The following is a 26095-nucleotide window of genomic DNA, read 5'->3' on the forward strand; positions in this document are numbered from 1 at the left end:
TCCTGGACAAGAATTCCCTGTAATACTTAAGTCGTGTTGGCCCAGGTGATCTCAGTTCTCAGCCCTAGTAGTTGAGTATGTTGACAGAGGTGGTCTCATTTCTCACGGGGAAGGTAGGAGATGATTAAAGAAGTGGACAGTAGCTGGGTAGAAAGCAGGGAGAAGCAGTGTTCCTTTCCCTATAGTGCTTCATGACCAAGGTGTGATGTTATTAGTAGGTGGTAACAAGTCATAGGGAAGGATTATTTTAAAAATTTAAGTTCCTCGGTTCATACGTTTGCAGATGGAAGACATGAATTTCTGAGATGGATTATGCTATTGTTCAGAAATAACCACTCTCTTCCCTGTGTCAGAGGAGTTCACTTTTCTGCCCCTGGGGTGTTGGTTGATGCCATGTGACTTGCTTTAGCTCATATAAAATGAGCCCGTAATGTCATATCCATGCAGAAGCTTTGAGTGCAGCTGAATGGTTTGGTTGCAGTCTTGTTTCTACCCTCTATCACAGAGGCATGTCTCTGCTCTCCTGAAATGAAAAAGAGCCAAAGATGACCTGATCATGGGAATATGTGATACGAGCAAGAAATAAATGTTTCCTGTAGCAAGCCACTGAGATTTGGCCACATAAGATTTTCAGATTCTTTATAGTAGGAACTTGATTACAGTAATAATCATCAGATATGTCAAATTTTGTATGTTACTTTTTCATTTATTAAAATTTTATCTTAGGCTCTTGAACTATAAACATGCTTTTATGATTGAAAGAAATTCATAATAATTTCTGTTGCTCTATGTAACCATTTTGAAATTCCTTGGAAACAAATTGAAAGTAAACAGTGATTTTAGGAATATTAGAAGAACCAGAAGAATAAAATAGCTATAGAAGAAATGACAGGCAGAAGTTCTTGGTTCAGTATTTCTGGTACATTTACTAACTTTGATAAAGTTACCTTCTACAAATGTCTCCTGTAAAATGTAACTAATTATATAGTTTAACTTAGAATAATCTTTGGACTTACTTTGTAAATATACACAAGTGTAAGATGGCAGAAATAGTGGAAACATAGTCAAAATGACAAGTTTAGGTTGAAGTTATTACAAAAAAGATTATTCTAATATTACATTTAAAAATTATTTTTCAGTTACATTATTCAGAATTCTCTCAATCCTGGTATTTGCTCTAGTCCCTCATTTTTTCAGGAATTATTTGAATCTTGTAAAATTTAGTATCTTTATTATTTGTATAGTTTAGCATTTTAATCTCAACTTGGCTAGGGGAGGCTAGTTATAGTTAATTTTATTTAGCCATATCATAATTTTAATCAAAGCTGGCCTAAGCAAACTGATGCTTTATTATTCAGTTAGGAATACGATTGATCCTAATAGGAGTATGAGTGTAGTCCAGTTCAAAGTGGTCCTGTTCATTCTCCTAAAAGTCAGAAACAGCAGCAAAGAGAGTGAGTAAAATTCCCACATAGCTAGAAGAATGAAACAACCTTTTCAGCAAAATTAGCGGAAAGCAAAACCCCACACGCTCTTAAATTTTATGGCATGGTGAAACATGCTCAAAACCAGTAGAACTGAAGTGTTAAAGCTACAGTTGTGCTGAAGGGAAGAATGAGTTGCAGGGATCCTGGCGTTGAGAGCCCCAGGAATCAACAGCAGAGGCTCATCCTCAAAGGAGAGGGCTCCACTCCAGGTGGGAGCACGGCGGGCAGTACTGACACCAGGGCAGCACATGCTCTGGGGGGGATTGAGAAGAGGAATCATACTATGTGCATGAAAGTGACACATTTAAGAAAACCTGACTAGTAAAAGAGGGGACAACAGCTCACCCAGAAGACAGGGCAATATCCCTTGATGGCAAGAGAAAAAAGTGACTGATGATCAGAGCCTCTAAACAAGGGTAATGTTTGAGAGTCTGAGGAAGACTGACTGCATTAGGTGACCCATCTTAAACTGTTCATCTCTGTAAGGAAACTTAGAGCCAAGAAACCTGGAAAGCTGATTTTGCCCCTTGTACCCCAAAACAATATCTGGTCTAAGAAAATCTGATTCAAATATAAATAATCGAAAAGGCAAAATTGCTGCATCTGGTAAAGATCTCACTGTATGAGGGGGAAAAGCAGTGAAACTACACTGTAGATGAAGAAACCTTACTAAGCAGAAGAAAACTGAAGTATAACATTCGGACATGTGCTTAAAAAGTTGGTGAAGCTGAGAAGGCAGCACACATGCAGAAATAGAGTAACTCAGAGTGAAGATGGACAGAGAATAGGAGGTAATGCCTAGACAACCAGAGAATGTGAAACCAAAACTGGAAGGACTTTGCAAAGGTGTAGAAAGTAAAGGTAAAACCATTTCTGAAATAAATACTGAAATTACAAGTGGCACAGAGGGGAACTGACCTTATAGAAAACACAGTAGAAGTTCTCCTTTTCGCTGCTGGACCGCCGCCACCGTGAATCACATGCACGCTCCCGGGAAGGGCCTGTCCCAGTTGGCTCTGCCCTACTGCCGCAGTGTCCCGACCTGGCTGAAGCTGACGTCTAACGACGTGAAGGAGCAGATCTACAAACTGGCCAAGAAAGGCCTGACTCCTTCACACATCAGTGTAAGCCTGAGAGATTCACATGGTGTTGCACAAGTATGTTTTGTGACAGGCAATAAAATCTTGAGGATTCTTAAGTCCAGGGAACTTGCTTCTGATCTTCCTGAGGATCTTCATCATTTAATTAAGAAGGCTGTTGCTGTTCAAAGCATCTTAAGAGGAACAGGAAGGATAAAGATGCTAAATTCCATCTGATTCTGATTGAGAGCTATATTTATCGGTTGGCTCGCTATTATGAGACCAAACGAGTCCTCCCCCCCAACTGGAAATATGGCTCATCCACAGCTTCTGCCCTGGTGGCATAAATTTGTGTGTACTCAAGCAATAAAATCATTGTTTAACTAGAAAAAAAAAAAAACCACAGTAGAAGACAGAGGATAGAAACAATAAATGCAAAAAGTAAAAAAGCAATAGAGAGAATTCAAGGGAAGATGATAAAGTAAAGGCAAGTAAAGGAAATCTAATATACCTGGACTAGAGTCCCTGAAATAGAAAAGTCAAACAAATAGAGCAAATGTTTAAATCTATAATTAGGAAACTTTCTGAAATAAACGGTCCAGATCCGCAAATTAAAAGTAACCAAAAACGGGCAAAATGAAGACATTGGCTGTTGAACTTTATAGAAAACAAAGGGAATTATTTATGTATTTAGTGAAAAAGATCATAAGGAAAGAAAATTAGACTGGCAGACTTTTCAAGAACAAATTCAACACCAGGAAACAAGCTCCACCTACAAGATACTCAAGGAAAGAAGAGCTGTCCTTCAGGTAGATATGTATATACAGGCTACAGAAGTGCTGAACATTCAAGGACTCAGGTAATACTGCTCCCAAGAGCACTTTCTGAGGAATTTCTTCTGACCAATAACTGATTGAAGATTCTTGGGCAGAACAGCTGCCTGTTGGGCATTGAATATGTGTCAAACTGAAACTGAAAAGCGAGGGGCAGGGTGATAGTGTGGTGTGTAAACAGTACTTACTCTAACAAAGATAAAATACTGCAACTAATAAATATAGGAGGGGAGGTAGAAAATAGAGTAAACCTTCTGATTGCCTTACCTGTAGTACTCGGGAGTCAAGGAGGTGATTAAAGCTAAAAAATCAAGCAGTGGAAGCCTAAACTTATTAAATAAGTCCATAGTTTACCACTAATGAATATAAAACTGTTGAATAAAATTGAGCTGTGCAAGAGGAGAGGCAGCAGAAAGGAGTTAAACGTTAATCTTATTATTTTTTGTAACAGAAAATCATTAACTATTGATTAAAGAAAGAGATGACTGAGGGTCATTACATGAACATACATGCTTAATAGTGACTAGTGGAACAAAAGTCCAAATCTAATGAAGTATGCAAAGAACTGAATGCACAAGAAAAGAAAGAAACAGACATTTAAAAAAAATCTAGGAAAAGTAAATACAGCAGGAAAGAATGACAGTTGAGGTTAACCATGTCTGTGATACCAGTAAATGTAAATAAGCTTAACTAACATTAGCAAAAAGTTTCAGTTTGGATCATTAGGCATATCCAGTGTATATGAAGTAAAAACTCTTTAAGTAAATTCAGAAATGTCAAAAATTAAAGGATGTGCGAAGGTATACAACCAAACACTATGTTTTAAGAGTAGTGATCTTAAAATACCATAAAGCCAAATTCAGGCCTAAAAACATTAGTGAGCTAAAAATATCCCTTTATAATACCAAAGGCTATAATTCACAATGAAAAGATAGCCGTCTTCAATATCTTTACATCAAAGCACTGCAGCAACATTCATGAAACAAACTGAAAAAATTAAGAACAAAGAAAACCAAAACAAAGCAGGAAAAATTAATACAGGTAAAAATTAAAAGTTAAAAATAGTAAAACTAATAAAATGATAATATATCATAATTAAATGGAATTTATTTGAGAGATGTAAGGATGGTACATAGATTAGGAAATCTATTCATATAGTATCATTACATCTAAGTGGTAAAATTGTATGATTATAGATGCTGAAAAAGCATTTTATAAAATTCAAGATCTATTCCTGATTGCAAAAAAAACCAAAACACTATAAGGAAATTGATTATACTTCCTTAACATGATTAAAAGTGGGCATGTGCACATGTATTTGTGTTTATCTCAGCTTTGTGTCTGCTCTGAAGCATTAGCATCTTACTAATAGAAAATTACTAGAGGCATATTTACTAAAATCAGGAACAGGACAGTGAAACTCATTATCATCACTGTGATTATTATTACTGCATTAGTTATTAGCCAACATCATTAGTCAAGAGAAATATATTGGAACTATAAAAATGGGGGAAAAGTGAGCAATATATGAGACTCAACTAAAAACAAAAATTAGAGGTGGAAACTGAATATAACTCAATAAAAAAATAAATAATAAATAAATAATTAGAGGTGGAAAAGTGTATTAGTTTGCTAGGGCCGCCATAACACGGTACCACAGACTGAGTAGCTTACTCCACAAACATGTATTTTCTCACAGTTCTGGAGGCTGGAAGTCCCATGTCAAGGGTTCAGCACATTCTGTAGCCGGTGAGGACTCTTCCTGCCTCTTGCTGTGTCTTCACACAGCCTTTCCTCAGTGTGCACACAGTGTGCCAGCCTTATGACCTAAATTACCTTCTCAGTAGTAATTACCATCTCCAAAGACAGTGTGTTAGGGCGGGGGGTGGTTTAGGGCTTCAACATACAGATTTGGGATGAGAGGACGCAGTTCAGTCCATAGCAAAGGATAATGGAATGCACAATTAAAATAGGTCATGCAGTAGGCTCCATATATTGCAAACAACTAGTTAAAAATTAAAATGTAAGGGAAGACTCCAATTAAGCAACACAAAAAGTATCTAGGAATAAACTTAACAAGTACGTAAAGCCTATATAAAGAAAAATTCAACACTCTACTTAAGAGCATGTTGAAAGACATAAATATCTTGTATTGGAAGGTTATATTAGAATGAAGTCAATTCTAAGTTAATTTGTAAATATAATCAGAACATAGAGTGTTTTTTTTTCCCCCTGAAACTTGACAGGATGAGTCAAAAAATTTCATGTGGAAAAAGTGGGCAAGGAATAATAGCCAGCATTACTCTGAAAAAATTTAGAAAGCGATAGTGACCTTGGCCCCGTGTGGACACCAGCACAGACTGTGTCTGCTGGCCGCCCGCTGCTCCAGGCTGTTCAGGGATGCTGACGCCACCGACTGCTACCACCTTTTCCACTTCTCATCTACTCAGAATTAGCAGTGAAACAGTTTTGAAAGAAGCCTTGATTTCTGAACGAGAAATCTTGAATTTAATCAGTAAACCAATCATGACATTATTGTGGTTGTCTTGTTTACTGCCTCCTTCAGAGCAGACTGAGAGAAAGAAAGAAAATAATGGCTTTCATGTCATTAATCACAGGCAAATGTGTTTGGACTAGTAGTTCACGTTGCCCACTACCACATGATTTAAAATTCAGTGTCAATCTAATATGTGTTTCTTATTGCTTACCATAAGACCTGTTAAATTCTATTTCAAGACACTTTTTGTTTTGGTTGTGGGGAATAGGGATGGGAGGGTCAGGTAACTTTCTTTTTGCTTCAGTAGTGTGAAACAGATTGTTTCAATTATGTAATTACATGATAAACCAAATGCAGGTATTTAAATACAAAATCCAAATAAAAGATTACACCTAATTCCAATAAAAGCTTTCACTTTTCTAATTACTTAGAATGTATGAAAATTTTACCGAGTTCTAGAGAAAATTCTTAGATTAGAATATCCTCTCCAAAAGTTCCTCTGTAAAATATTTTTTGGAATCTGATTTTCTCTCATCACTCATACTGAAAAAAGTAAAACCCTTCCTGTATTAAGGTTTACATCTGGTTGGACTTCAAATTTTAAGTTCAAGATGCATGTAGTTCCAGCATGGGGGCCTCCAGATAAGCTTATAAACCAGCTTGCTTCTGTAGTGCTTAACCGGTCTTCTAAAATCCAGTCAGCTGGAATTTTTTCATCTTCAGCTAATGGCCCTGCTCCATTGGTTGTTAAAGGGGTACATTTCAATAAATTGTTCCCTCTTTTTTGAATGAGGTCATATTTCTCCGTGGGGATTTATCTTTGTTTCTGCTCAAAGCCTATGTGCACTCCCAGCTAAATTCCACTTTAAATTAAAATCTTTTTATATTTTTGGACCTTCAAAATAGTGTGAAATTGGGCCTCAATCTTACATGAAGATAGGCCAGAGGCCATGAGATCTTAGGGAAGACTTGTTCTTCCTCCATCAAGAACCGCGGTGAATTCAACAAGATTCTTGCGGTTTCTGCAGGGCATTTTGTTTTCTGGATCATCTTTTCACTTCATTGTGAATGTAGCACTTCTCTATGTGCACCAGGGTATCTCTGAGCCTGCTGCCTGCCCTCGGTGGGCCCACGGCTCTGCCTCCCGTCCTTCTGAGACGGCCTTTAAAACCCAAGCTTTAGGCCACCTGGGACGCTCGCGATTTCCTTGGGGCAGAGCTTTCAGCGTTTATTACATCCTTGGACTCATGTTCCCGCTTCTTCTCTGCTTTTAGATGAAATCTTTAAAAGGCTGAACTATTCCTTTAGAGAGCAATAGTAATATTTTTAATCTAACATATTTGATATTTTTCTTAGTAGAAAAATTTCAGGATCTCTGGTTCATTATATTGCTAGAAACCAAATTCTTACCCCTTGATTTGAGAAAGGCTGCCTTAAATCATACATTTGGGGTAATTTTCCAGGATTTAAGGCTACCGTCTTTGAGGGGGAAAGAGAAAGAATTTGTCAGCAGCCGATCTCCAACAGTGTTTCAGCATCAGGTTCACTGAGTTCAATTTATTACCCTTATTTTGAGCATCGTGTTTGTTCAAGACACTGTGCTTGACATAAATAGTCTGTGGGAATTAGCAGTTTAGTATAGATCTGTGTTTGTTATGCTTTCTACTTATAGTCGAGATGTCTAAAATGAAGGAGGTGCTGGAGAGAGTTTAAGATAATGCACATGAAAACAGGTAGTGAATTCACTAGGCATCTGTAGATTTTGAGGTTGGAATGCAAGTTTCTTAGAAAAAGTACCTATTTGATAGAAAAGTACAGTAGTAGCTAAAGACAAATCAAAACTTTACCTTTGAACCTCTCATATTAGAGTTTAATCCCTTGCTGGTATTCTGCATAAAGCAAATGGAAATATTTTCTTTCCTGTTACAAATTTAGTTCCTCCTCTCCCCTCTCTGTATGTAGCTCATCTGTCATGGTGAGTGATGCAGAAAAATTCACCACTGTAAAGCCTCCTCTGAAACTCTTTAAGTTAGTTACTTCATCTGCCTTTCCAGAATAATTTCTGCAAATCTTTTTTAGGTCACTTATTGTGTGACGTCACTGAAATGCACTGTTTTGAAATTGTTTTTCCTGCTAAACCGATTTGCCTACTCTGGTACTAGACATAATAAAAGCTTCATTTGTGAGTGCTTTATATGTGACTAGATACAGATATACATTACATTTAAACTTTATAACAAACTTGTGAGTATTTCGTTTTACATTTGAGGAAACAGACTTATGGAAGCTAATAAGTAAATTTGCCTAAATCTCACCACTAGTAAGTAGCAAGACTAGGATTTAAACCAAATCTGACTCCCTTACCATGGTCTTACTGACTATTCTGTGTGGCTAGAACACTGCCTTTTTTTCTAGTGCTTGGACTCCTTTCTAGCACCGAGTAGGCACTCGGGAGATACTTACTTAATGAAAAGTTAGTGAACATTGAAACACTGATTTAATGGAAACTTTTATGAATTTAGAGTGATTGCCAAATATTTACACATACGCCAAAGTTTTGAATTCTGGGATATCAAAGAATAGGAGTGTGCCAGCTATCAAATTCTAAGTGTGTGTGTACACATACGCACAGTACAAAATGTAATAGGTAAGTTATTGTCATAGCATTAAAAACTTAATATCACATAATGCAAAATCAGAATACTCAGGTATTATGTCTCTAACCTAATCATTAGATCCCCATCACTTAGATTAAATGGGCAGTACTACCCACATACAGGCCGAATCTGGCCTCCCTCCTGTCTTTATAAACAAAAGTTTTATTGGAACATAGTCATGCGCATTTGCTTGCTGCTGTGGCTGCTTTTGTGCTGCCAGGGCAGGGTTGAGTGGTTCAGCAGAGATGATATGGCTGGCAAAGCCTAAAATATTTACTTTCTGACTTAGTAGAAATAGTCTGCCGACTCCTGACGTAGATCCACTGTTGTTGTATCACTTGGTGAACTATTATTCTTTTCTGTTTCCAGCATCTTCGAGATAGATATGAAATTCGGCCAGGCGATGCTTCTCTGTATATAAATGGGCTTCATATTGATATCAATGCTTATGATCCTTTTAGGCAAGTATTGAATTATTTATATAAACTATGGTTTTACATATGAAGGTAAACATTGTCCTGAATTTGGTATTCATCAAAATGCAAATAATCACTTTAAACATAAAGCAAATACACCTTTTTGATTGTGCAGAACAGCTCTATTATTTTGGTAGAATATTCTCGTAAGTGTTTCTGAACATCAGAACTGGAAGAGACCTTGGAGATGTTTGTTCAGATGAGAAAATTGAAGTTTCTGAATCCTAGACCTATTCTTCCCCTATTATTTGAAACTGTCTTTAATTGACACATCATTTTGCTGTAATATTTCTTAGGATGAGACTCAGTAGCCAGGAAGCTGTACCCTCCAGAAAAGAACTGAAACGAATATGAGATGTTTTCCCAGAAGAAAGAAACTAACAGGAAGAAGTTAAAGTGCTTGTATCTGTCAGACAGGAAATTTGAAATTATAGATTACTGGATACTATCTCTAAGGTCAAAAACGTTCCTCAAAAATGCTCTAGTGCAGAATTAGAAAGTCTTGTATTCATTGTGGTCATTGACCTGTAAATTTAAGTCATGAGCCAAACAGAAGAGAAATCAAACTAAATTTATTTTATTTTTAAAGAGAATCATAAAACTACTTTAAAAATTCATATTTAGACTATAAGATGAATTTAGTAATAAACACAATACTTCAGTTCAAATATTCAGTTTTAGTTGAATTTGCTTTTATTGAACTTAAATTAACTTTATTTGTTTCATTTTCTTAGTAGTTTGGAAATATATAGGAAAACACAGGAAAGATTGAGAAGTATTGAGTAGTTCAGTTGGGGCTTTTTTCTTTCTTTAGTTGAATCTTTGGACCTAATGTTGGGAAAATGTTCATCTAAGATATAGAGGATAAGTACTACACATAGAGAAGAGCGGTTGTTAGCTCCTGGCTGTAAAATTCAGAGGACAAAAATTGCATCTGTGCTCAGAAGCAGTGATAATAGGCTTAAAAGAGGGCAGAAATGGTAGGTAGATTTTGAAAAGTTTTCTGTGGCATTGTATGGGGAAATTTCCATAGCAAGAACACTCTGATTTAGTGTAATTTAGAAAGGTTGTAGGTTATTCACGAAATAGAACCACCTTGACTCTTCCACCTAGTACTTAGTGTTTGCAGGATGCATGATACATTTTTGTTCCTCATTAGTGGGATCACTAGTTGTAGCTGCTATTAATTCCCTTAAAGGAGAAAAAAGAAAATATGTGAGGATATTTATATCTTCTGACATTTTTAGCACAAAATAAACAAAGAAAGTTTCTCAGGAGAGATCTGAACATGTAGAATAAACGCAGTGTGAAGAGACTGATGAATGAAAAATATGATTCAGGAAAGAGGAGAGGAAGGAAAATGTCTGAAATATGTCTAATATTACTGAAATTATATCTTGGATCTAGAGAGAGGTCCTATGCAACTAGTTCTTTAGAATTGTCCATTTAGGGAAAGAACACGAAAGAAGAACTGTTTTTCTCTTCCTTCCTATCCTGTCCCTTGCTGCATTTTTGGGTTGTGGAGAACTGATGCTCTGCCTACGGCCTAACCTTTCTTCCTCTGATCCCAGAGGATCCAAAGCCTCCATGCCTCAGGATCAGGTCAGCATTCGTTCAGTCCAGGCTGTGCCCAAACCTAGCTCTCGTCCCCAAGGAGACTAGGATGGTAGGAGGCAGTGGCAGTGACCAGGGGAAAAGGCAGGTAGGACCAAGTAAATTTAGGGAGTTCCGTAAATGTGTCTTACATATCTACCTTAGATACATCTAGCTTAGAACTACTTAATAGTCACCTCAGCCATAGAATGGACCAGACTCTGGTCAAGTACAGCTGCTCAAGAAATGACTCAGGTACAAAGTGGATGTTACGCATTTTGATGGCCAGTCATTTCCTGCTTGAGTAGTGTAACTGCAATATAACTACCGGAAAGAGGTAACAAAGATGTCTTGATATCCCACTTGTGTAGTTTTTCTGTATTTTAATGAAGTTGTCTGATTCAGTTCTTTTGAGCTCTTGATAAATACGTATTTGTAATGCAAGCAACATTAAAATTCAGTGTTATAAAATCAATATTAAAATTTGATTTGATAAATATCTGAATGCTTACTACACTGTAGACTGCTAGATATTGGGAGCATAGTGATGAACAAGACAGAAATGCCTTGCTTAATTAAGATGTACAGTCTAGTAGGATAGCTAATATTAAATAATTGTATTGTGATAAGGTTTATAAAAGGTAAATGGGAATTTTTAATTCCAGAGATTTAAACTTGTAGAACAGGGAGGACAATGGATATCACATTTCTTCAAGGAAGTGATACTTAAGGGTGAATCAGGGGAAGTGAAGAGTTGAGGTTCTGCAAGCGTGACATATTTGAGAAAATGAATGGCCTAGTGTGGCCAGACTGTGCAGTGGGGAGGAGCTGGAAGAAGCTCAGGTTGCGCAGGTAGGCAAAGATCAGATTGTGGAACCATGTTTCAGATTTTGGCCTCAAGGACAGGAGAAGCCAATGAAGGGATCTAAGCAAATTTAAAGGTAGTAACTATTTAGAGGAGAGGCATGAGAAATTAATTATTTAACAATCCAGAGATATAAGGAGTTTTTCCTGATGAATAAACCTAGCATATTTCAAGAACCAGGTTTTTTTCCAATCAAAATTCAAGATTTGGAAAGAGCAAGGAAGAAACTAGTGCTTGTTGAGGACAACTGTGTGCTCAGTAGTAAATTTACTTCATCGTAATACCCTATAAAGTTATTATTAATATTCTCTTTTTATATATGAGGAAATAAAGACTCAGATTTCACATAAAGATGGGATGCAGCTAGTAGCAGGATTTGAAATCTCATGCCCTTTCAATGTACCACACCATGTAACTCTAGTTTTTCTATTGGTGGTTTTCTTTGGGAAGCAGGTCGAGATAACAAAGATGATAGTTTAAAAGCTATGAGGAATATTACAATTCTGTCACACAAAAAAGTATCTGATCTATAAGCATCATAAAATTTTTTAAATGGAAAGAACATTTGCAATGCCATCCAACATTCTTATTTTACAAATGAGAAAATTTAGATGAAAGGGATTAAGAACTTGAAGAACCCACACATGAAGTAGTGTCAGAACCCCAGCTGAATCTTATTATTAGGTTGGTGATTTATGATTTATCCCAGTTATCTTCTAATAGGTTGGGGCAGGGTGTAAAAAGTCTACTTTAAAGCGGTGATCAGAACTGTCTAGGATTCAGACGTCCTGAGCTGATGTAATACAGGCCAGCTTGAAACACTTCTAAAACAGCCTTCTTCAGAGTTTGGGTATTAAATCTCTACTTTTTAAACGTGGATCTCCACAGTCCTCCGTGAGAACTGTATTTTAAAACCCATATATTGCTTTATTCTGATTCTGCTTATTTCTGAAAGGCAAAATGATTTTCATGAATGGATTTTTGAATGAAGCTCAGTTAAGTATAATAAATATGAATTTTAACACTTGGTTTTAAAAAGTAATAGTCAAAATTCCTCCTTGCCTGGTAGATTTTTACCTTCTCAAACACGAACACATTTTACCATAGTCTGTAAAGCGTTCTCTTTATGGATGTAGGGAAGCAGTTCATTCCTGTAGCCTTCGTGTGCCATCTCCACCACGCCACTGGCTGGGTGGCTGGACGGGGCTTCACCTCTCCGAGCCTCAGCTGCGTGGCTTGAGACATCCTGAGGTGGTTATGGGACTTGGAGGAGCTCTGTTTTTGTTTTGTTTTTTTCATTTTACATTTTTTATTGAGTAATAGTCATTTTACAATGTTGTGTCAAATTCTAGTGTAGAGCACAAGTTTTTCAGTTACACATGAACATGTATATATTCATTGTCACATTTTTTTTCGCTATGAGCTACCACAAGATCTTGTATATTTTCCCTGTGCTGTACAGTATAATCTTGTTTATCTATTCTACATTTTAAAATCCCAGTCTGTCCCTTCCCACCCCCCACCCCCTTGGCAACCACAAGTTTGTATTCTATGTCTATGAGTCTGTTTCTGTTTTGTATTTCTGTTTTGTTTTGATTTTTTTTTAGATTCCTCATATGAGCGATCTCATATGGTATTTTTCTTTCTCTTTCTGGCTTACTTCACTTAGAATGACATTCTCCTATGGTAAGTCTATTCCTAGTCTTTTGAGGAATCTCCATACTGTTTTTCACAGTGGCTTTCCTTACTTCCCTCTCCCACTCTCAATGATTTAGAAGTCTTCTTTTACAATTTTGTGTTTATTCTTTTTGTAATTCATGGCAGTTATCTCCTTTCCAGTTATGAGTTTCTCATTTTTGTAGTGTCCTGCTTCTTTTCTATTTAGAGTAGACCTGTCAATATTTCTTTTAGCATGGGTTTAGTGTTGCTAAACTCTTTTAGTTTTTGCTTATCTGTGAAGTTCTTTATCTCTCCTTCTATTCTAAAGGATAGCCTTGCTGGGTAGAGTATCCTAGGCTGCATCTTTTTTTCATTCAGGACTTTGAATATATCTTGCCACTCCCTTCTGGCCTGTAGTGTTTGTGTAGAGAAATCAGCTGAGAGCCTTATGGGGGTTCCCTTGTAACTCACTCTTTGTTTTTCTCTTGCTGCCTTTAGGATCATTTCTTTATCCTTGACTCTGGCCATCTTGATTATGATATGTCTTGGTGTGGGTCTGTTTGGGTTCTTTCTATTTGGGAACATCTGAGCCTCCTGTACTTGGATATCTGATTCCTTTAGGTTTGGGAAGTTTTCAGTCATGATTTCTTCAAAGACCTTTTCAATCCCCTTTGTTCATTCTTCCCCTTCTGGAACCCCTATTATGTGTAGATTGGCATGCTTTATATTATCCCATAGGTCCCTTATATTGTTTTCATTGTTTTTTATTTGTTTTTCTCTCAGCTGTTCTGATTGGGTGCTTTCTGTTGTCCTGTCTTCTAGGTCACTTATTCGTTCCTCTGCATTATCTAGCCTGCTTTGTACAGCCTTTAGGTCAGCTCTCATCTCAGCAAATGAGTTTACTAATTCTACTTGGTTCTTCTTTATAGCTTCTATTTCATTTTTGACATACTTGATATCTCTAAACACTATTTCTTTTAGTTCCTTCAGTACTTTGATCACTCCTTTTTTGAAATCTTGATCTAGTAGGCCATCAATGTGTATTTCCTTGATCGTGCTTTCAGGGAATTTCTCTTGATCTTTTAATTGGGAGTGGTTCCTCTGCTTCTTCATATTGCTCATATCTCTCTGGCACTGTGGCTTAAGGAGTTTCAGTTATCTAGTTCTCCTGGAGACTGTGTGCTCTTAATGATTTTATTGAGAGGTCTTTGTATCTTTGCCCTGTTTTGCGAACTCAGCTTGCTGTTTCCAGAGGCCCTCTGCTGGTGCCCTCGTCTGTACTGCTGCCAGTGGCTGTCGGCTAGCAGATCGCGCCTTCTCCCAACACTGGGTCAGGTGCTGAGCTCTTACCCGGTGGGCGGGCGAGTCACTCCCCTCCCAATGCCGCAATCATATGCTGCGCTCGGGCGAGGCAGGTGGGCTGATCATGCCCCTGGAGGAGCTCTGTTTGAAGAGTACTTGGCAGTTATCTGGACCCAGAGTGAACTTCATAAACAGTAGTTTAAGGAACAAAACTGCCCCAACTTTTTGTCGTTAGAGTTATTTATTGATGTTGTTGTTATTTTTAGCAGTAATACTTCTGTCATGTTTAAGAGCTATCAAATTATTATATATATAATTAGAAATTTTAATATGTATTCTAAACAGATGTGAACTTTCATGCTTTAATAGGATTTCTTCTGCATTAAAATTTCATGTATTTATGTCATATTTTGTGCTATTAATAAAAATACCAGTGAAACTTGTTTCTAATGCTTTGAGAAATCTATAAACTTTAAAGGATTTAATAAAAGCTTTTGGGAAATCAAAATAAAACTTATTTCTTTTCTTTAAACATAAAGTCTTTTAGATATGCTGAGACTGGAAGGAAAACTGATGCATGGCCTTCACAATCTCGGGGTTGACAAAGAAGATGTGAGTGAACTTTTAAAATTAAGCTCACATAATTGGGACGATATCTATGCATTAGATATTAGGCATTCTTCAATAATGGTAAGTGCCCATGAAATTCACCTTTTTAAAACCTTTAGTAGACTTAAGACTTAACATAAAACCAAATGTTGGCAGGCTTTAGAATAAATTTAAGCGTTTTGAAAGAGTTTGTAGGAGAACTCAGAAGAAAAAGTAAAAGTAGATTCACCCCCTCTCACGCTTATATCTTCTTCCCCCTTCCTCATATTCTCTGCTTCCTCACAAGAGTACGTTCTGAATCTCATTCAGTATCCTTTCTACCTTTAAAGAAGAAAACAAAACAAGAACAGCAGAATAACCAAACAGCAGCAACACCAAATGGTTAAAATCTGAGGAAAGTAAGAATATCACCTTAATGTAGTGAAAATGTTGCCTAACAATTTGCAGTGGCCTCCTAACATTCTGGTCCAGGTTTTACAGCCTGAGTGAATTTTTTTTTAATCTAATTATGTCACTTTTCCTTGCTTAAAGCCCAAAGAGTCCATAGTGTGGCCTATGAGGTATAAACGGCCTGCCCTTCCCTTTCATTTCTCAAACTATGGCATACTCTTTTTACCACTGTCCTTTATCCCATGCTCAGAAAGCAATTCTTCCTCTCTCTTTCCAGTTAATGCCTACTCCTTTTTCAGGCTTCAGCTCCACACAGTACTTCCTGAGAGAAGCTTTCCTTAACCATCCAGATTGGATAATTATTTTATGTACCCATTGTGTCAAGGAATCCCCAAGATCACCCTCAGGTTGAGGGGTTCGCTAAAAGGACTGACAAGCATAGAAGTTGTTACACTTAAGGTTACAATTTGTTAGAGCAGACGAATACCAAGCAATACCAGAAGTGGAAAGGGCATGGGGTAAAGTCCAGAGGAAACCACGTGCAAGCTTCTAAGAGTCCACTCCAAGTGGAGCCACACAGGACATGCTTAATTTGATGTGTGACAATCTGTCCAAAGTGCTACCTATTAGGGAAGCTGGCTTGAGCCTGGGAGTTCAGGATTTTTTAAAGGGGTTTAGCATTTAAGCATGTAACGGCCGCGTGACTGATCTCAGTCACAGAAGCTCCAGACCCTGAGAGGAAAATCAGGTGTTCATCATAAACCATGTTGTTTGTATAAACTCTGTATACAGACTGCTAGAGCATACAGCAAGGCCCTTAGCATGCAAAACACTCTTATCAGTCAGAACATTCCAAGAATTCAATTCCCAGGAGCCAACCTAGAGAAACTTTATCAGGAGAACAGGCCTTTCTTGGGAATGTGCAAGGGGTGGACAACCCAGGCTTGCTAAGTTAACCCTCTCCCCCTCACCCCCTCTCTCCCGCTGTCTCCCTCTCTCCTTTATTTTTACTATATGGCGATAGAAGTCTCTGTTATGTTATCCAATCACCTGCTAAATTTTGGACAGAGATTTTCTTAAATGCTTCGAACCAAAAAAATCTCCCAGTCTTTGCAGAGGGGCTCTGTGTGTGTGTGACACATGGAGAGGGGGAGCAGCACGCGCTAAACACTCAGCCAGGTAGTCTGCATCGCTGCCTTGGCCTTCAGTTCTTGCTTGAATAGAGCTTCGAAGTTGACCTGAGGTGTGAATGCCGGGCCTTCTCAGGTCTTTGCTGAGCATGTGCATGTTTCTGGGCATGCGCGTGGCTTTTTAGATCCTAGAAGTATGTCAGAACTTCCCAAAGCCCTGTTTCCTAAAACAGCTCATCCCCCAGCCTTTCCTCACTAGGTCTATGGTTACTCTATTGTTTGCCCCAACTGTTTTCTGTTGTCTCCGGCAGGAGCGACTAAAAAACATTTGCCTGTAAATGTTTTCCACAAATTAGGGTAGCAGCTTTAACTAGGCAAGTTATAAGTTAGGAAGGATAAACACAAGCCTTTTCAGTGGATTTTCTAGGGAATCAGCAGACAGTTCAAACAAAAAATTTCAATTCCTTCAGAATAAGGTGTCTTCTGCTCCCTTCAGTATTGGTACTGGAATGTGAGCTGTTATTTTCAAGGTTATGGATAAGCTTGGGAACAGGAGATGGGACTAGGGTAAGTTACAACACCACAGGTCTCACTGTTCTTACTGAGGTTCAGCCATTTTTCTTGAATAAATGCTCAGGGTTGTTACAACTTTTGGTTAGTTTTCATGGTTCTTAGAATGTTGATTCCCAAAGAGTTTCTTGTTTTGTTTTTACGTAAGGACATAGTTTAGGAATTCCTTACTTAACTGTTTTAGCTGATGTCATTCCCTAAAAAGAACCCAAAAGATGTGAACTCTAAGTCTTTTAAGTTCTTTGCTTCTCTTATAAAGAGATTGAGTCTCTAACAGCGTGACCCATCTTCTAATTATTTGTTGACCCATATAGCTCCTTGGACATTGAGGAGATTGTCTTACAGGTCCTAATCTATAACTGGCAGTGATTTTTTTCAGTATCTTGGTGCCCCAGTAGATAGAAAGGCCCAAGTTATGACCAGCAGAACTGACGGAGGTGGGTCACTGGAATGTCGGTGCCACTTCTGCTTCTGGGTATTCACCTGAGATTGAAGAAAGGGCTGTTGAGTGTTTCTGGGCCTGGCCTGGGTGATTACCAGTGTTGTCTCAGGAGTTCTCCAAAATGAATCAGGGTATCACCGCAGTTCCCTCCCCCAGCACCCATGCTGTAACTCAGGCCATTTCTCGAGCTTTCTAACTTTAGTATTTGTGATTCTTTTCTTTTCTCAGTGAAGGACTGTGTAGTAGTACTTATTGTTACAGTGTTAATGTTCCCCCTTGGGAAGACATCTGGGGCCATGACCAGCAAGTGAAGGTCAGGAACATCATCTTTACTCATGGACAACTTGTCTACTTTGCAACCACAAACACGCCTGGGTGTTTGGGTTTAGGAAATTAGGGCACTTGTTTTAAATGAGGATTGCCAGGGCCTGTTTTGAGGTTCCGATTTAGTAGATGGTGCCAAAGAATCTGCATTTTAAATAAACAGCTTCATCAGCTTTTTTGATCCACATTAAAATTGACTCTACTTTCAGTCATTAATTCAAGTTCAGTGGGACTAATACATAAAGCATAACGCCAGTTTCCCACTTGAAATGAGAAGCGTAACTAACCACCAGGGAGATCAGATACTCATATCCTTTCTGCGGCGCCTTCTTCCCTGACCTAGGATCCCCATAGAAAAAGAGTTAACTAATATAGACACTGCCAACTTGGTCTATAGAGATGTCCAGCTCACAGGGACTCCTGGCCTGTTGTGAGGATCTTTAGAACAGTTCCCGTGACTGTCACACATTGGCAAAAGTTAGCTCAGAAATGTAAGCAAGAAGCGGTACTACTGATTTTTGCAGGGAGCCTAAAGTTCTCCGCTTTCTCAGTGATACCGGGACAAAGTTAGTTCTAGACCCCATCATGCGAGTTAACCATGAAAAGAGACATGGTTGCAACTGTTATCCCTCCTCAGGTGTCTTACACATGAGTATGTCTGAAACTGAGTTACCTCCTCTCGGCTTTCCTGGCCTCTCCCCTGGGAAAGCCTCCTTCTTAGAGCCTGCTGTCTCTGTGCTCATACAGTGTCCCTCTCTGAAAGCCATGAATTACCCTGGATTTCTCCTTCCTACTCATCCCTCTTTGTGTGTCTCTCAGTTCTGTCTTCTCTCTAAAACCCCTGGCTCTGGCTTAGTTAAGCCTGTAAAACTTCTCATCTAGATTACTGCGAAATCCTCATTTCCTCAGGTGCTGCACCGTCCTATTCATCCTCTCCTCTCCTCTCCGACTTTCAGCTGCGTGTATGTGGGATCTTTTGCCTTTGCCGCTTTTCCCTCTTACACATTGTTTTGATTTTGCATTATTTTTTTCTCTGCTTTAGTTAATATATGTTCTGTTGATCTGTCATACAGTTTCCCAATCCCTGTCTCTTCTTTTGTGTCCAGTCTGCAATTAAATCCACCTGATAAGTTCTTCCACTTCTTAATTACAGACACGCTTTTAGAATTCTAGAATATCTCTTTAACTCTTTTTTTAAATAGGTTTTAGTTCTCTTAAAATTTTCCATCTTTCCATCTATTTTTGTTCTTTTTAAAAAATATATTGATTGTAGTTATTTTAAAGTCCTTGCCTAAGTCCCTTTCTGTTGTCTGGTTTTTTTTCTACTGCATTTTGATATTTGGTCCTTTTTTTTTTTTTTTTTTAAAGGACAGTTTTTGGTAAAAGCCAGAAATTACTGATGAAAAGTTATAGAAACAAAGAGTTGTAAGGTCTGTTCTGGCAGTCCAGATACCAGATGCCTACTTGATTCTGGTGAGGCTTGATTTTAGGCTTCTTGGGAGCTCTTCTATTTTGTGTCTCACTCCTAGGGTCTGGCCCTACTGGGTCTCAAATGAAAGTGCAGTGGTTAGCAAAGTGCCTCCACCTTGAACTCCAGCCTCTGTCTCATCAGTACCACGTTAGTCTGCAGCTTCACCCTCCCAGCTTCTGTTTTTCCTGGCTTTTTTTTTTTTTTTTTTTTTTTTTTTTGAGGCAGGGGGAGTATTGCAGATTAGTAGTCAGCAAATGAGAGGAATTTCTGTGGAGATTTTTTGGTTTCTTCTCTGCAGTTACCTCTTTTCTGAATTTCCGCCCACCTCAAATCCCACCAGTTTGGTAGCCTTAACTGACTTCTGTCTTTCCCAATATGTATGTCTTTCCCATAATGGGACAGCCCAGTATGACATCACCCTCTTGTTTGAATTCTGTCCCTCCAGGCTGCAATTTGGAAAATGCCCACAGGGACAAAGTTGTGAATGTGGAGCTTGCCTCTTATGCCTCCTGCTTTCAAGGATTGTAACTTCTCAATTCTCAATTGTTGATTGACCCTAACTCCATGCCTCTAAACAATGGTTTATATGTTTTCTCTACCTTTTATCATTGTTTCAAGAGGGAGGGTTAGTCTTATATAAGCTATTACATCTTGATTAGAACTGGATGTCCAAAGTGTAGGTTTTATAATTTAACTTTCATAAGTCGTTTTATGTTCCTTTTGTCCAAGTCTTTAAATTTTAGAGGGAACGTGGATGACCTCATTGCTTCCTGTACTGCTGATAATTATGATAATTGCTTATCTCTCTTAAATGGTCTATCGAGAGTACTTTTAGTACATTTTTATTTTTTAATATGAGGAACAAACATGTGAGTAAGCGAAGTCAATTGTTTTGGAGGGAAGGCTTAATGTAAAAGGCTGTGGGAAAATAAAATTTTTGCACATGATGTGGTCCTTAAAGAATATTCAACAAGCTTTTTGTGCTTAATCAGAAATATAGAAAATCCTGTGTATATCTCACTTGCCATTTGATAGAGTAAAATCTGGCTTTGAAAATGATTCAAATATTATTTTAATATAGCTTTCACAGATTTCTGGATTCTTTTGTAGTGGATTAATGACTTAGAAAGTGATGATTTGTACGTTTCGTGGCCTGCAAATTGCCGGGAAGTTTTGAAGCCGGTATTCCCTGGAAGTATACCTTCCATAAGGCGTAATTTTCATAATTTGGTGAGTTTTATGTTTTGACATTTTGCATACATCTTTTATAAAGATATCAGCATTCCTTTTGTACTACCCTGCTCTCGGTAAATAGGCATCTGAGGAATAAGGAAGGAAATACTTGCCTGATGCAACAAGCTTGCAGTGACATGGCTGACTAGGTATCAGAAGCTAGCAGTGTCATGGAACCTTCCTCTTATTATTTAATCCTCATGTGTTTTTTTGTTTGTTTTTTGTTTTTTTTTCTTTCCATCAGCTCCCCTGCTAGGTTACTGTGGCCAAATGTGAGGCAAGGACAATGCAGGCGAGGCTTCTGTCTTAATCGCCTCCCCTGTGCGGGAGGGCTCCCAGCCTCTCTGCTCTAGGCTCCTGTGAAGGGAGGTGAGGCAGGCTGAGCCCACCCCACCAGGAAACTGAGCCAGCCCTCGCGTGCTTTTTTTAATATCAATATTAAGTTGAAGGGTTAAAAGGAATGTATGATCAAACTTTTCTTCCTTCCATATTATAAAGGGCTAATAAAGATCAGTATATTTCAGGGGAAAAAACCTAAATAAATATGTAAGTAAATTTTATCATTTATGCATAGAAATGTTCGTTATTACAATGTTAAATAACATTATAGAACTTTGAAATATGGAGAAAACACCTAGGGCTTTATATATTTTTCACACAGGAAGTAAGTATCTTATTTCCTACAGCAACCTAGAATGAGCAGATGTTAATGTTGGGTTTTTTTGTCAAAATTCAATTTCTGTTTCCTATTAAAAAAAATTTATGACAGAAAAATCTATGAACATTTAGAATAATGTATTTCATTTCTTGTAAAAAATTATTTACTTTGTGCTATGCTTCAAAAAGAGGATGAGTAATCTGAGTAAATTTCATTTATTATTATATTTGGATGTGTAGCTTTTAGAAACTCTTCTGAAACTGTGAAATTCTTTCTTATATACATTCCTCAGAATTCTTTAGAATTGCTAGAATGTTCTTTAGAAAATAATTGTCCCTTGAATTTCATACTATTAGCTACAGAAATTAAATTTCAATTTCATGAAAATTCTTAAGCATTAAAACAAAGTAGTGATTATAGACTGTCTACTTTCTTTCAGGTTCTGTTTATTGATCCTGCTCAAGAATATACCTTGGAGTTTATAAAACTTGCTGAACATTTCTATTTTTATAAAGTCCCTCTTAGGTAATTGTCAGTTTATAACAAATTGTCAGCTTAAGGAAATCTAATGATGTTCAGGTTGTGTTACACAGAGTGTTAATGTGGAATTCAGAGCAATGGTTATCTCTAGTGCTTGATGCAACATACCTGTGTGTTGTGAAGTATCCTACACCCTTATGATAGATTCTGTTTATCAGAGCTGCTTGATAATTTTGTTTACCCTATTACCTTCCTGAGAGAATGATCGTATCACTTTGGGTACTTAAAGATGGATCCATTTCATTCCCCATGGTTGAGTTGAGAGTACACTTCGCTCTACTTATTTTCTGGGGGAAGAAAAGTCATTTGATAATGTCACCACCAGAGAAAGTTTTACATTTTCAAGGAATCCAACAGAGATAAGGATTTTGGTGAACAGGCATTACAAATCAAACCCTTTCAAATAATGATACCCCCCTTCCCCCCATCTACTAACATATTCCCTTCATCTGGATGTTCTAGCTTAATGTTTAAAAATCGTAGTTTATTATGGTTCAAGAGTTAGTTGTAACATTTCTTACTCATCTTCTTTCCCAGAATTGGTTTTGTGTTCATTGTTAATACAGATGATGAAGTTGATGGAACAGCTGATGCTGGAGTTGCTCTTTGGCGAGCTTTCCAGTATATTGCAGAAGAGTATGATACAACACAAGCATTTATTTCCATAGTAAACGTGAGTTGATGCACTATGTATAATTTCTTTAGAGTGTATAGTGGTTTTTGCAGTACTTACTATTATTTGTTATTTTAACATTTCAAAGTTTATAATAACTATCATGGGGATTAGTACACATGATGAATTTGATTCTTGCAACTCCCAACTGAAGTACATAATATTATCCACATTTTATAAGTAAGGCAACCGAGGCTCTGCCAAAATAAATGAATTTATTTAGGTTAACCCAGCCAATAAAGAAACTTAAATTGTATATATAAGTTTAGAGGAAACATATTAATAGAAAATAATTAGGGAAGAATTCTTGAACTGGGTCATAAATAGAAAAGATTATTTCAAATTTAAATATTCTAAATAACAGGGTATATCAAGACTTCCTAGAGAATTTCAGAGGAGGAGGAAAACTTCATGACAGCAAATTGGTATTGAAATGTTCAGATTGATACTGAATCTGACAAAGAGACTATAAGAAATGTCAGAAATTAGTAATCTAATTAAGTAAGAACAAGAGGTAGGATGATTATTTCATAATTGAGGTTTTGAAACTATTTATGGCCTATGATGGAAATGTATATGTATTAAAGAACTATATTGTTGTTATTAAGAAAGTCAGGTTATAGCTTAAAAAAACTTCTATTCATTTTTATATTTATTGTTCTTTGGCTTGTCAACTATTATTATAACAGAGAATGGTTCTTCTTCAAGCAGATAGTCATAAAATTTACATGGAATTACAGACCCAGAATTGCCACAGCAATACTGAGGAAAAAGAATGAAGCTAAGGGCATAACCCTCCCAGACTTCAGACAATACTACAAAGCTACAGTAATTAAAACAGTGTGATATTGGCACAAAAATAGATGTATGGATCAATGGAAACAGAGTTCAGAAATAAACCCACACACCTGCAGTCAATTAATCTTCAGCAAAAGAGGCGAGAACATACAATGGAGAAAAGACAGTCTCCTCGGCAAGTGATGTTGGGAAAGCTGGACAGCCACATATACATCAATGAAGTTAGAACACTCCCCTACACTATATGCAGAAACAAAGTCAAAATGGCTTAAAGACTTTAGACATGACGCCATAAACCTCCTAGAAAAGAACATAAGCAAAACATGTGACATAAATCGTTAACAGTGTATTCCTTGGTCATTCTCCCAAGGCAATAGAAATAAAAGCAAAAATAAACAAATGGGACCTAATCAATTAAATTTCTCAGCATTTGCAAAGCAAAGGAAACCATAAACAAAACGAAAAGACAACCTATGAAGTGGGAGAAACATTTGCAAATGATGCAACTAACAAGGGCTTAATTTTTAAAATATACAAACAGGTCATACAACACAATAATTACAACAACAAAAAAAGCCCAATCAAAAAATGGGCGGAAGACCTAAATAGACATTTTTCCAAAGAGAACTTACAGGTGGCTGATAGGCACATGAAAAGATATTCAATATCACTAATTATCAGAGAAATGCAAATCAAAACTACAATGAGGCATCACCTCATATCAGTCATAATGACCCATCATTAAAAGTCCACAAACAATAAATGCTGGAGAGTCTGTGGAAAAAAGGGAAACTTCCTACACTGTTGATGGAAATATAATTTGATGCAGCCAGTATGGAAAACAGTATGAAGATTCCTTAAAAAACTGAAAATGGAGTTGCCGTATAATCCAGCAGTCTCAGTCCTGGACATATATCCATAGGAAAATCTAATTTGAAAATATACATGCACTCCAATATTCATAGCAGCACTATTTACAATAGCTAAGAATGAAAGCAATCTAAATGTCCATCAACAGGTGATTGAATAAAGATGTGGCATACACACACACACACACACACACACACACACAAAATGAAATAATAGTATGCCATAAAAAATAATGAAATATCATATGCTATCACTTATTTGTAGAATCTAAAAAAAGACACAAATGAACTTTTACAAAACAAACAGACTCACAGACATAAAAAAATAAATTTATGGTTACCAAAGAGGAAAGGTAGGGGAGGGATAAATTAAGAATTTGAGATTAGTAGATACAAACTGCTGTATATAAAATAGATAATTAATTAATTAAATAGATAAGCAACAATGTCCTACTATATAGCACAGGAAAATACATTCAATATCTTGTGATAACCTATAGTGAAAAAGAATATGAAAAAAATACATATGTACAACAGAATCAGTGTGCTGTACACAAGAAACTAACACAACATTGTAAATCAACTGTACTTCAATTTAAAAAAAGTAATTCATTGGTAGGGAAAAAAAAAAAAACAAATAACCCAATTTAAAAATGAGCAAAGGACCTGAATAGACATTTTTCTGAAGAAGATATACATATGTCCAACAGGTATGCAGTTAATTGCTCAGTGTATTTAATCATCAGGGAAATGCAAATCAACCACAGTGAGTGGTGCTGTTATCAAAAAGACAAGAGATAGCAAATGCTGGCAAGAATGTGGAGAAACAGGAACTCTGTACACTGTTGGTGGGAATGTAAACTGATAGAGCCACCATGGAAGACAGGTGGGAGGTTCCTCAAGAAATTAGAAATATGAACCAGCAATCCCACTCCTGGGAGTATATCCAAAAGAAACAAAATCAATATCTCAAAGAGATAACCTGTACACATACATTGTAGCATTATTCCCGATGCCCAGGGTTTTCAAACGACCTAAGAATGAATGGATAAAGGAAATGCAGTGAGTATTACTCAGCCTTATAAAAGAAGGAAATACTGCTATTTGCTACACCATAGATGAACCTGGGGTGCATTATGCTGAATGAAATATATCAGAGAAAGATAAGTACTGTATAATATCAGTAGTATATATATTCCATGATATAAAGATTTCCTACAAATCAAAAAGAAAAATGCAAACAACACAGTAGAAGAAATACATAAGAGATTTTTAAAACACAAGAGGATACATTACTGGTAAATTTAAATTTATTGAAAGTATTGAAGTAGATAAATATTTATTACAATTAATGGTAAACAAGATAATTTTCTTAGAAAGTAGAAAAATGCAAATAAAGCTTACTCTGGGCTAGATCTTATACCCTACAATTTGGCAGTAATTAAGAAAACTGGCAACATCATCTGTGAATGAGGATGGAGAACAATGTGAACTCATTTATGCTGTTACACTGCCTGTAAGAATATGAATTGGCACAACCACTTTGCAAAACAATTGTAGTAATTCAAAATTTAGAGTTAAATTTGCATATGTCCTATACACACACATACAGACAACACTTTGAGAGAAACCTTTGCTGTAGGAGACTGTTAATAGTGGAATCATCCACAATAGGAACAAACTGGAAACTACATATATATGTAAACTCCGAGTTACGCGTACAGTGAATTACTGTGCACCTTTTAATGGAATAGGTTACAAAGTTTATAGTGATAGAAGGAAATCAAAGAAGAGTGCTGATTCCTTATTGTGAAGAATAATATGAGGATTGTCTCTGGCAATAATAATATAGTGAATTGGGACTAAAAGTAACATTCTTAATTGATATATCAAAATGCTGCCTAGTGGTGTTTGTACTCACTAGTTGTTCCCTCTGTTTG

General features: G+C 37.0%; 1 protein-coding gene, 1 non-coding gene and 1 pseudogene across 2 annotated transcripts in view; 2 read left to right on the plus strand and 1 right to left on the minus strand.

Moving 5' to 3' along the window:
• UGGT2 (UDP-glucose glycoprotein glucosyltransferase 2) overlaps positions 1-26095 on the plus strand; it is a 142075-nt gene that overhangs the window by 39145 nt on the left and 76835 nt on the right. The window contains 5 exon segments of the mRNA XM_032496763.1: positions 8923-9014; positions 14988-15138; positions 20495-20614; positions 21715-21800; positions 22353-22488. Coding sequence (XP_032352654.1) covers positions 8923-9014; positions 14988-15138; positions 20495-20614; positions 21715-21800; positions 22353-22488 — 585 coding nt within the window.
• LOC102521280 lies at positions 2227-2966 on the plus strand (annotated as a pseudogene).
• On the minus strand, positions 20886-21026 carry LOC116668787. Its single transcript, XR_004326024.1, has one exon.

The sequence above is a fragment of the Camelus ferus genome, chromosome 14 (genome assembly GCF_009834535.1).
Source record: "Camelus ferus isolate YT-003-E chromosome 14, BCGSAC_Cfer_1.0, whole genome shotgun sequence".
NCBI lineage: Eukaryota > Metazoa > Chordata > Mammalia > Artiodactyla > Camelidae > Camelus > Camelus ferus.